The sequence below is a fragment of the Marmota flaviventris genome, chromosome 18, assembly GCF_047511675.1.
Source record: "Marmota flaviventris isolate mMarFla1 chromosome 18, mMarFla1.hap1, whole genome shotgun sequence".
Lineage (NCBI taxonomy): Eukaryota > Metazoa > Chordata > Mammalia > Rodentia > Sciuridae > Marmota > Marmota flaviventris.
In genome coordinates, this window is record NC_092515.1 from 57,798,044 (window position 1) to 57,810,287 (window position 12,244).

Below are 12,244 nucleotides of genomic sequence, written 5' to 3' on the forward strand. Positions count from 1 at the left end.
CTATATAAAATAGGAGTGGTGAGAGGGGACATCCTTTCTCAGATTTTAAAGGAAGTGCTTTCAGTTTTTCCCCATTTACCATGAGGTTGGCTTTCGGTTTTTCATATTATAGCCTTTATGATGCTGAGGCAGGTTCCTCCGAATCCCTAATGTCTTCAGGGATATCATGAAGGGCTGCTGAGTTTAGTGGTGACAGTATATTCTGTGTGGGCTGAGCCTCCATTCCAGGGAGGATCCCAGTCCAGCTTCAGAGAGGACGTGACCCTATTCACAGACATTTGAGCACCTCTGTACCTTGGGAATAGTGGGACGCATGATCCCTCACGCCTACAGCTTGTGGTGGGAGCGAGGCTGACCGTGAAGGGGCAAACAGAGTTACTTGGTCATGGCTTGTGGGCTGGGCTGGGCAAGCACGCTGGGCGACCCCATGCAGCGTGCTGGACAGGACCTTGGTGGAGTATCCCAGTCAGCACACCCAGCACTGTGCTAGGCATTTTCTTTAACAAATATGTGGTTTTGGTTTTTCCTTAGCTGAATGTGGTGTAGTTCCAAACATCACTCCCTTATCAAGGGACAGAGTTGTTCCTGATACTTGTGTTGTTACTGTCAACAACGTGGCTCTGCAAATCCTGCCGTGTTTGTGTGAACTTGAAGGTATCCACGGGCAACATGGGCTGCTGAGTGTCGCTGGTGTGACATGTGCCTGGGCGTGGCAATGTGTGCTTCCTGCAGAGGCTGGAGCCCAGCATTGGACCTCGCCCTCTGTTAATCTGATGGGTGAAAGGCAGGGGTGTATTTTTGCTTAAATTTGCATATCCTTCTTTTGGGCAGGGTTGACCCCTTTCCTTTTCTTGGGGGTTATGATCCAGTTCTTCTTAATAATGAAAAGATGGAAGCTATTTACTGAGCACTCACGCTCAGCTGGTGGGCTCTGTGCACTTTGCAATGATTTTCTCTTTTTAGCTTCACATTTGACCTTTAATTTTTTTTCCTTTTCATTTATTCTTGGTCTAGAAATATCTGTCATACTCAAGGCAGTAACTCAACAGCCAGCACTTCCCTCACCTTCCCAAGAGCCTTTCCATCCTTATGGAGTCCATCTCTCATCGAAGTCGGGCTTTGGGTGGCCTCTGTGGCTTCCCCTCAGTGCGGTGACAGGAGGATTTGGAGCTATTAACCATGAGGTGGTTAAGACCTGGGAACATCAGCTCAGCCCGAAGCCCCTGCCTTGCTTCTTCCTCCTGGGGTCCCCTCCCTTGTCCCCTCCATGTTCCCTGTCTCGTGCACAGATGGCCGTCCTCTGGGGACACTGGGCTGGAGCCGGTGAGGCCCTGTTGCAGATTTTGAACACCCTGGTTTCCTTCAGTCTTGGAGGGGGCGCCCCCCCACTGTGTTTTCCTTCTCTGTGGTTTATGTGATTCATCATGGACACTGGCAAAGGGTGACAGAAAGAGCCATCCTGGCCGCCCCTGTCCCCACCGTGGTGGCATGGGGTTGTTGTACTGGTTTCAGATTCTGCTTCTCCTCCTTATGTGGCCAAGAATTGGCAACCTCGCTGTCGCCCAGGGTGATTCTGCAGGTCTTGTGTGGAGACCCACCTTTCCGCGCTCTGGTCCAGGCCCTCAGCAGAGAGGGCGTCCTGTCCTGGATGGGGCCCTGGTCAGGCGCTCCCATCTCCCTCCCAGTGGCTGAGCCCTGCTGCTCTGCCAACATGTGGACAATCCCACCTTTTCCGTGAGGGCAGGAGGGAGCTTTTCAAAGGGAGCTTGGTCAAGGAAGCTGTGAAGAGCAGCTCCTTTCAGTTCTGCCAATATCTCACCCTTTCCTGACGCCCATATCAGTTGACTGGCTGTGAAGACCAAGCAGCCACAAGAGGAGCACAAGGACCGGAGGGCAGGCGTGGAGCTGGCCTGGTTTGGGTGGAGCCCTAAACACAGGGGCTTTGCTTGGCCCAAGCCACCGTCTGGCTTCTTAACTTCTACAGAAGCAAAATGGACGCGGCTGGTTTTGTGGAGAACTTGCTTAGCAGCCCCAACCCCAAAAAGCTCTTTGCATACTTATGGGAAGCTCTTAGCTCACTGCCGAGGTAGGGACCCCTTTTCTACATGAGGTCCCTGGGGCCAGAGAAGTTGTTTAAAGCCGCCCCGCTTGTTGAGGTTGGCACTAAGGTTTGTAGTCCCGCTGTTGGATATTTTTAAAAAAATTTGTGTTATTGAAAGTCAGGGAAATCTTTCCTTCTTCACCCTGACTGGTCACTTTACAATGAAAAAGATAAGATTTTAATTTTGTTTTATTGTGGCAGAAGATAACGCCTCAGCCTCCTTCAGGCACATGGTTCTGTGGGATTAAGGCGTTCCCAGTCTGCAGCTGACCCCCACCCCTGTCCGCTCCACAAATCTTTCTTCTTCCAAGTTGAGACTCTGGAGCCATTAAGGGGCAGCTCCCACTCCTCCCCCAGTCCTGGAAGCCCCGTGCTGTCTCTGATGTCTTTAGCCCCTCTTCTGGGTGGAATGGGGAGACATCCGTCTTTCGGCCCCGTTCACCCAGAGCAGTGTCTTCAAGGTCCGTCCCCCTGTCGCGTGTTGGAATCTCCTTCCTTTTCGAGGCAGGTGATGGTGCGCTGTGTGTCTGTCCTACCACATTTTGTCTGTCTGCTCTTCCACAGTGGGTGCTCTGGCTTTCTGCTCTGGTGAGTGTGCTGTGTGAGCAGGGGGGTGGTGGTCTCTGCCATCTCTACCTTCTGCTCTGGGTCTGCACAGAGCAGTGCAGGTGCTGGAGTGGTGGTGAGTCTCCTTGGCATCTGGAGGAGTGCTGTCCTGTTTTCCCTGGCGGTGGCACCGTGAGAGGTTCCCCTAGCAGGTTCCGTTTTCCCCACCTCCTCACCAGTACTTACTTTTCTTTCCCTCCCTGCCCGCTGGGTGGATAGCGCTGAATTTGCATAGCAGAATTGGTTTCCTTTCTCCTTCAGCTCTGCAGGGACAAAGGGGCCACTGAGCTGGGCCTTTAGGGAGGTGTGGGATGGGCATTTTTTGCAGGTGGGAGACAGGTGTGGGTCCATTTATCTCCCTGAATGCAAATGGGTTTCATGTGGTTAGTAGTTGAGGTTCCAGCACAGTAGAACTCCCTGGGCAGATTTTGTTGTTCTGGGCACTGCCTCCGCCATGGGAAATTTTTAGAAGTTTTCCTTGAAGCAGGGGTTGGGAGTTAGAGAGAGGTTTTTAAATTTGAGCAAGCCTCAGAATCCCCTGAAGGGTTAGAATGCACGGGCCAAGGAAGTGGACTCAGTGGATCCGGGCTGGGGCTGAAGAATTTGCATTTTAACGAATTCCTGGGTGAGGTGGATGCTGCGGGTCCAGGAACTGTTGGCAGAAGGACCCTCCAACTGCTTGTGCAGATTGGGAGCTGCTGAACACTCGCGGCTGTTTATCATCATGAAAATTAAATAGAATTTAAAAAATCATAATCCCAGCTGCGAGCCCTTCCTATAAAGCTGGAGGGACCATCTGCTAAGGGCTACTGGTGGAGAGAACCTAGAACACGGTTTGAAAATAGTATCTCAGAGCCGGCATGGTGGTGCACGCCTGTAATCCCAGCCACTCAAGGGAACGGAGGCAGGAGGATCAAGTTCAAGGCTAGGCATGGCAACTTGGCGAGACTCTGTCTCAAAAAAACAAAACAAAAACCCCTAAAAGGGCTGGTGTAGCTCAGTGGTAGCCCTGGGCTCAGTCCCCAGTACCCTGAAAGCAAAAAGCAAACAAGCAGCCCCTTGGTTGCAGAAGCCACACGAGGCCGCCGGAGGTGCCGAGGTGTGCGGAGGGCCTGGATGTGGAACGTCTTCAGCGGTGGAGAAAGTTCTGCTGCTGGTTGGGTGAATCAGGACAAATGGTTTAATTTTCTTGTGCCTCAGTTTCTTCATCTGTGAAAGAGAATAGCCCTGCCTCCCAGCTGGGGGTTGGTGGGAGGGTTCAGTGGGTTGGTCTGGAAACCCTGGGGCAAGGCCCGGATCATGTGTCTGTCATTGTCATAGTAGAGGTCTGCGATGGTGGGGTGGGTTTAGGGAGCTGCCAATGTCACTTGCTTGGCAGTGGCCACATGGGGTGCAGAGTTGAGGGTCCTTGGGCTAGGCACCTTCTAGCTGATGATCAGCCAGAGAAGGTGGAGCTGAGCTCCAGGAATGTCCAGTGCTGGCTGGGAACTGCACACCCAGAAGTGGGGAAGAGGGGGGCTCTAGAAGCTCTGGCTCTGGTTTTGTGGTCCAAGGCGAAGCCTTTGGGACAGTTGCGCTTAGGTGTTGCAGATGCTCTGACTCCCATGCTCTGGGTCCCAGATCTGTTCCCCTGGTCCTCAGCTCTGTGCACCTCACCCTCTCTGTTCTCGGACATGGGAAGCTTCTTTTGCCCAGTGGCAACCTGGGCTCCCGAGGGGACTCTGACGTCTCCCAGTGTGAGCCCCCCGGGACTACCAACTAACTGTTCTAGACCCTTTCTCTGCTGCCTCTGCCGTGCTGGCACCCTCGGCCCCTCCACCCACAGGAGATGAGTCAGGAGGCGTTTCTTAGTTGTGGGGGGTAATGCCCCCCACCTGCTGGCTTCTCTGCCCACTAAGCCCCACCCAGCCCTTGGGGGCTTTCTGTTCCTCTGAGCTTCTCTCTCTGGAGGCGCTGCTGCCCCTGCAGTGGGGGTGGGCAGGGGAGCAGCTCACAGGTCAAGGGCTCTGATGGCAGAGAGGCGTCAGAACTAGAGTTTAAGAAGGTGGGAGGTGGGGACTCTGGGTGGCCAGAGCATACCAGCCTTCCTCAGGGGCAGCCACCGGACGATCACCTGTGCTCCCTTCAGAAAGTAACAGTGGGGCTGAGTTCCCCGGGTGGAGGAAGCTGGGTCGTTTCCTGCCCACACCTGGGGCAGGTTCCTTTGACCCTCTCTAGTCCATCAGACGCTGGGCGCTCTGGCCGGAAGGGTCTGGATCTCCTGCCTGTGGGTCACAGACTCTAGTCTCACCTGTCCCTGTGGTGTGTGCACTCCCTGGTGGCAGTTGGATGTGGCAGTCTGGGCTGGAGTCTGAATCTGGCGTGGGCCAGGTCCCAGCCTCTCTGAGCCTTGTCCTTGCCGGAGGAGATGGTAGTGGCTGTGCTGCCTTCAAGGGCTGTGGAAGCCAGGGACTGCACAGGGCACCTGGAGTGCACCCTGCGCCCGGCACGCACTTAGGAGTTTCAGCTGTGGTCACCACTGTGGTTGGGTGACCTCTAGTGTCCCCTTTCCTGGGAGGCACTCTCCTCTCCTCTTGAAGTGAAGCTGAGGGCCAGAGCACTGGGGGAAGTGCGTGGAGGCTGGGGAGCAGCCCTTCTGGCCGTGAGGCTGTTCTGGAGTTTGATTCTGACTCTGGCTGTTCAGCTCTGGCCTCTGGTGGGCTCCCCAGTGACCCCCACCTGTTCTGAACCCTGGGGCCACTGATGTGGGCTTCACAGGGGGCGGCCGCTGATGCCTGGGGCATAACCAGCTCAGATGCTGCCTCCCCCGCCCCCCAGCCCCTCTGGCCTTGGTAACCTGGCCTGGCTTTGAGCCCCTGTGCAGTTGGTATTGGAGGTCCCGGGCCATCTCTGGAGGGTGAGGCCAGCCCTCCTCATGGGGCATCATCCCCATACACCCGTCTCCTACCACGACCGTGGCCATCCCTGAGGGGTGGGGCCAGCCTCCGTCACTGGGGTCCCCTCCTTGAACCCTGACTGTTTGGTTCCTAGCTGCTCAGGAAGCAGCTGCCAGGCAGGTTGCTCGTGGAGGGGTGGGAGGTGGGAGCATGGGGCCGGCTGAAGCCTACACTGCCGAGCCCTCAAGGCCTATGGATCTGGGTCTTTTCTCCTTTGCAGCATCAGCCTCCGAGAGTTGAAGGCCATCTTACCCCTGGTCAACTTCAAAGTAAGCGGTGCCAAGTTCCTCAAAGATAAGCTTGCGGTAAGTTTCAAAGCTGAGCCTGGGAATCGTAGGAACTCAGGGCTACGTGGTGCCTCTCCCCAGAGCCCATGGCTGCCTGGGAGCAGGAGCTCTGTGGGGCGGTGCCCAGAGAGTCCTGGCCTCCAGTGCACCTGTTCCCGTCCAGTCAGCAGATGGGGTGATAGCTGCGGACGTGTTCCCCGTCCCTGCAAGGACGTGGTGAAGACCACTGGGCCGTCCGCGGCAGAGCATCTGTACTCATTGCTCTTTTCCCTGTCGCCTGGTCTTCCTGCTGCGTAGTTTCTTCCTAGTAGCATGAACATGTTTATTTTTTGCAAAATAGTGTTTTGTAGATAAGTCCTGTTGGTGTGCTCATGAGGGATGGCTCTGGATTCCCCCCACCTGTCCTCTAGCTGTCTGTCCGTCCACCTCTCATTGAGTTTGCTTTTGTTGTCGTGTTCTGGAGCTGTTGGAGCAGGATAGTGAAGCCCCTGAGTCATGAGGGTCAGGGGGGCTTCTCTGGGTGGGGCAAGGATGCACAAAGATAATGAAGGACGGGCACCTTGTGATTTGACAGGAAGTGGGTACTGGATCTCAGGAGCCCCATGGGACTTGTGGCCATGCTAGTGTCAGCCATCATCCATAGGATTCCTCTGCTCATTCTGTCCTAGTGAGGGCCTGGGGAGCTAACCCGTTTCATGGCTGACCACGCCATGCTTTGACATACCCCACTGTCCCACACTGGTCCTCAACAGAAACAGGCGGGATTTGAGAAGAGAAGGGAGATGAGGCGAGCATTTATCATTGATCCCTGAGTGATCAGAATCTTGTTCTTATCAGGCATTTGTGTAGCCAGGCATTTTGTATCTGTTATCTTACTTGGTTTCAGGGAAGATAAGGAGGTTGGTGATGGGCCTCCTGTTTAATAGATGAAGATACTGAGGGTCTGAAAGGGTCAATTAAATTACTCAGAGCCCTAAATAGCAGTTGATTGGAGCTGAATTCTGTCCAACTTCTGATTGACAATCAGGTTTTTTTTTTTTAATTTATGCTTTAAAAAATTTATTATGTATATATACTTTATAAGTATGTCTGGATTCAGAATTCCAAAGAAAGTACCTCCTGCCCACAGGAGGAGGAATTGTTCACGATGGCTCTTGGAAACCTGGCTGAGACTCTTCCCCTGGGGGCTCAAGGGAGGGCTGGCCTTGGTGGCGGTCCCTGTACGTTCTCTCAGACGGGTGACTTGGGAAACTTGTGGACAGCTTGGCTCAGAGGAACAGAGGAGGCTCTGAGCTGTCGTTGAAGGAATGATGTCCAGTTCCTGCAGGCGGGGAGGCCTTCTTATGGCGGACACCCAACACTATGTGGTCATTGTTTTTTTTTTTTTATTTACAGGAAATTGGTGCACATAAAGATGAACTCAGCTTTGAACAGTTCCACCTCTTCTATAAAAAACTTATGTTTGAGCAGCAGAAATCGGTAAGATTTCAAATGATGCTCTGTCTCCTATTTGAAGCCTGGCTTGTGTCTGAAAAACCCACAGGAAGTATCTGACCTCCCGTTTGGTCAAGGAAACATAAGATGGGAATGACAGTGACATACATTTTCATTTATTAGGTTGGCAAAAAGAACTGTGGGGGAGCTACAGGGAAAGGGACAGGGTGGTGGCTTGAGGCCTGCATCCCTTCTGGTGGGGTGTGAACCTAATCTGAGCTATGAAGGTACAGAGTGCAACGACTACTGTCTTATCTCATTCTGGAAGGAAATTAGCAAATTATTCATAGCAGCCGTCTCTGCGCTGAAGGGTCACGTGTGTTTCTTATTTTAACACTTTTATTCCTATTTTTTATGTGGACTTATTTTTTCATGAAAACAGTAGACTTTTAAAATTAAGATGCACTTACATTTTGACCTGAAAGTGGCATTTTGGAGACTGTTTTGCAGGAATGAGGGACTAAGGATGTAGTCCAGATGTTTATGGTAGCTTTTCTTATGCTGCCAACATACCTGGGAGTCTTCTGAATGCCTCTCAGAAGAGGAGTAGCCTGGTGACTCATGGCCCCTCCACACTGTGTGCCTTTAAGCGGCTGATGACAGTCAGTTCTGTTTCTCCTGGCCTGGGAGGATGCTGGTGCTGTCCTGTGGGGAGGGCAAGGAGCTAGGTCTGGTTTACGAAAGCATGGCCCACCACAGCACTCCAATGTCTCTTTGCATGCAAGTTCATGAGCCAGGAGAGAGTGAGGAAGAATACGTAACTCCCACTGAATGTTGATTTCATCCATGTGCTGGATTGGGAGGGTGGGCAGGAGGAAGAAGTAACTCTTCTTTGAACATTATTTCCTCCGACTGGTTCCAAGTTGCATGTTACTTTGGTAATAAAAATGCCCTGTAAAGCATCAAGTTGAAAGATGGGCTATTCGGGGCAATGCCACGCCGTAGCTGGTGGGCGGCACACGTTCAATGTAGCTCTTGCTTTTTACAGCTGGAAAAGGCTTTGCAGACTGTAGAGGGGTTCCAGAGGGAGCTTCCAGAGAGCGGGGTGCATGTGGGACTTGGCACCAGTGGTCTCTGGTTCCTCTGGCCAGCTAGCTTTGTGATCTTGGACAAGCCCCTGACTGCACTGAATCTTAGTCTTCTCTTCTGTGCAATGGAGGTGATGAGTCCCATCCCACAGGGCACTGGGAGGGTCTGGGTAGGAGACCAGGAGTTTCAAGTGTCTGTGTGAATTTTACTAGATGATGATTATTGTCTTCTGCATGCAGGGCAGGCTGGCTATGCAGTGGGTAGTTGTTAGCCACGGAACTTCACAAGAGGTGGAGAAAGGGGAGAAGCCTTCCCTCTCTGTCTAGATTGGGGAAGACTCATATTTTGTGGAGTAAAAAATTCAATTGCTATGTGTTCACTTTTCACATATATAATAATTAATTATTGGTTTGCTAAATAAGAGTAGAAAGATCATAGGCTTTGGAGCTGGGGGAAGTGAATTCTACCCGAGTTTGATCTCTAACTGACCCGAGTGATGCTGAGGGAAGCCATCTTTATTCCCTGATGCAGCTTCTGCATCAAAATGAAGATATTAAATCAGACCAAAGGTTTCAAACTTCTAAATCTATAGAAGTCCTCCTTTAAATATGAGACCTTAATAACAACAACAAAACTGCATATTTCAATACTCTTTTAGGTCAGAATCTATTATTTTATCCATAGTTAGTTCTTGAGGATAACAAAAGTGTTTTGATGGTGACGTGCACGTGAAATCCTGGTGATGGCCATTGCTGCCTTATGTACTTGACAATGTCTGTCATAATTTGCCCTGAAAGTTCAGGACGCTGTCCCATTGGACTAATGGCAAAGCTTGAGAATTGGTAGGTCTGCCAAAGGCTGCTCCCCCCCTGCCTGCACAGGTGGGGGCCTCCTCGGTGGGAAAATTGTACCTACATTGTGTTTTTGCAGTGCTGGGGATTGAACCCAGGGCTTGGCACAAGCTAACCCTGCCCTCTATCTAACCCCCAGCCCAAGATATATTTCACCTATTATATGGATTCTGTTTTTTATTTAAAAAAATTTTTTTGGGGGGGTTACCCTGGATTGACCTCAGGGGCATTCGACCACGAGCCACATCCCCAGCCCTATTTTGTATTTTATTTAGAGACAGGGTCTCACTGAGTGGCTTAGTGCCTTGCTGTTGCTGAGGCTGGCTTGGAACTTGTGATCCTCCTGCCTCGGCCTCCTGAGGCACCACTCTGCGCCTGGCTGTATGGGTTCTTTTTAAAGCATGTGTGTGAGAGAAGAAATTTGAGTTTTGCGGGATCCCTGAACCCCCAGGAGTATCACCTGGGTGGGACTTTGGGGAAAATTGAACTCTGCCCAAGGTTGCCCCTTGGTGGTCAGAATGCCACATTGGGCCTGCATCTGATTGAACTTGTCCTGTCCAGTGGTTTAAATAGTTTAAAAATCAAGCTTTTGTTTAAAGGTTGGGAAAGCATATATTAAAATTCAGATTTTTGGGCATCCTTAAAAAAATCGAGATCCATCTAAAAATGGGTCCATAGCTCCCCGTGGTGGTCAGCAAAAGGGAGGAATGTGTCCCGTTCCTGCTTGACCCAGCCCTGCCCAGCTCTCTCCTCATTCATGTTGTCTGCCAGGCCACAGCAGTTCTGGGTCTTACCATGGGAGGGTATAAAGCTCCTCTGCTGCAGTTGCAAACTCAGTGGTTTAGAATTTGAATGACCAAGCCCCCAGCTGTGTGAACAGTGTCCTGGCTGCTTGAGCTGTTCCTGGGGTGGGGGGCTCCTTGCCCCTCCCCTAATCTGCCAGCAGACTGTTCCAATTCTGAGCTGGCTGGAAGCACCGGGCAGAGAAAGGCAATAGCTTCCTGACCGAGTGGGGAGTGGGCATTAGTTGGATTTCTCAGGTGCCTTGGAGAGACAGAGCCGTCCTGAGGACTCAGATTTGAAACTGGGGAGTGGGTTTTGCTAATCAGTAGCCAAATGCTTTCCAGCTTGAGGATGCCGATTCCTTCTTGTGTTAATCACCTACCTGCCTACACCTCAGCTATCAAGCCTCAAGGCTTCTGAAAGTTGGGCAGCAGCAGGAAGGTAATTTAATTTCAAGTGTGCCCTCCCCATGAGGGGATATACATCTAAGTAGATTATAATAATATTATTATGCAGATAATAGCTTACATTTCTTTGGGTGGACTGTATGTTAGATACTGTGCTAAGTGCTAAGTACAAACATTTAATTCTCAGCCCTGTGAAAGGGGTATTGTTAGTCTCCAATTTATGGATGAAGGAGCTAAGGCTCAGAGAGGCCCCTCACTGGAGGTTACACCTCTAGTAAGCCACAGATCAAGGACTTGAGTTCTCCTGCCCAACTTTGATGCCCAACCACTGATGCTTCTTGTTGACTCTTAAAACTTTGATACTAAGTCATTTCAAACATGTACAATAGAACCCCAGCTACCTCCTGGTCAAGCCTGTGAGGTCCCTGGTGGGTAGAGCACACCTTGTATATAAAAGGAGAAAATGCTTACAAATGGAAGGAGAATTATCCAGGCATGGTGGTGCATGACAGTGGAATGAGATGGACATTGTTACTGTAAGTACATGTATGAAGACATGAATGGTGTGACTCTACTTTGTGTACAATCAGAGGCATGAAAAATTGAGCTTTATATGTGTAATATGACTTGTAATGAATGCATTCTGCTGTCATATGTAACAAATTAGAATAAATAAAAAAAGAAAAGGGCTGGGGATGTAGCTCAGGGTAGAGTACCTCTGAGCTCAATCCCTAGTACCTTAAAAAAAAAAAAAATTAAAAAGCCTGTAAACCTACCTATGGTTGTGCCTTACATTCAATGAGAAGTTTAATGATTATGCTTGCAACTTTCCTACGGGAGCAAGTGTGGAGGGCATGAGGCATCTTAAAGATGCCTAGGCCGAGGGTCCCCAGGAATGGTGCAGATATTCTTGTTGATGATGGCTGGAGAGGAGGAGAGTCTGCTGGGCACAAGTTGGCAGTGACTCTCTGGTTGGCCCTTGGCCTCCTAGGACCAGAGGGTTCCTACCTGCTAAGTGCAGTGATCAGGCATGATGAGTTACAGCTCTCAAATGCTGGACTTGCCTCCATTGATGTGGAAAAACTCCATTCCCTGATCTGCATGCCTCTGGGGTCTGCTGTCCCCTCCCTTTGGCATGTCTCCTTCCAGCTGGTGACTTCTACTTCTCCTGGGACCAATTCAAAGGTGATGTCTCCTTGTCATCTTTTAGCTCCAGGGAAAGCGAACTTGTCTGTTGTTTTAGTCATTTGTTCGACTCATCTGCAGAGGCTTGCAGGACCCCAGAGGGTGCATAGAGGTTAGCATAGCACATAGCTCCCCGACCACACACGCATCCCTTGCTGGGGTGGCTGGGTCCTGGGCATTGCCCAGAGTTGTGCAAAATCCACCCTGGTCCCCTGGGTAGGGAGGATCTGACCACATCTTCCTGCTCGGTAATGCTGGGTTAAGTTAATTGCTGCCTCCATTATGTGCCTGGAGCATCTAGAATATTCTCTGATTGCTGGGATCTCACCTGTTTGACTTGCGTGGTGGCATCTGCATGTGGGGCCCTGGAGATCCAGCTGGTGAAATTCTGGACCCTGGAACTGTTAGGCGTGTTCTTTTGGCACAGGTCTTTGTCCTTTCTGACCCTTTTCCTTTTTTTCTGAGAAGGGGGTATTTTATTACTTGTCTACTAGGATGGATGTGAGGAGAAGCTGGGCCTGGATCCCTCTGTTGGAAGAGCCCCGGAGGCATCATCCACTCCTGT

General features: G+C 51.0%; 1 protein-coding gene across 1 annotated transcript in view; it reads left to right on the plus strand.

Moving 5' to 3' along the window:
- Nucleotides 1–12,244, plus strand: part of Plcg2 (phospholipase C gamma 2) — a 124,246-nt gene that overhangs the window by 53,476 nt on the left and 58,526 nt on the right. The window contains exons 6-7 of the mRNA XM_027933125.2: nucleotides 5,864–5,948; nucleotides 7,326–7,409. Coding sequence (XP_027788926.1) covers nucleotides 5,864–5,948; nucleotides 7,326–7,409 — 169 coding nt within the window. The remainder of the gene's footprint in view (nucleotides 1–5,863; nucleotides 5,949–7,325; nucleotides 7,410–12,244) is intronic.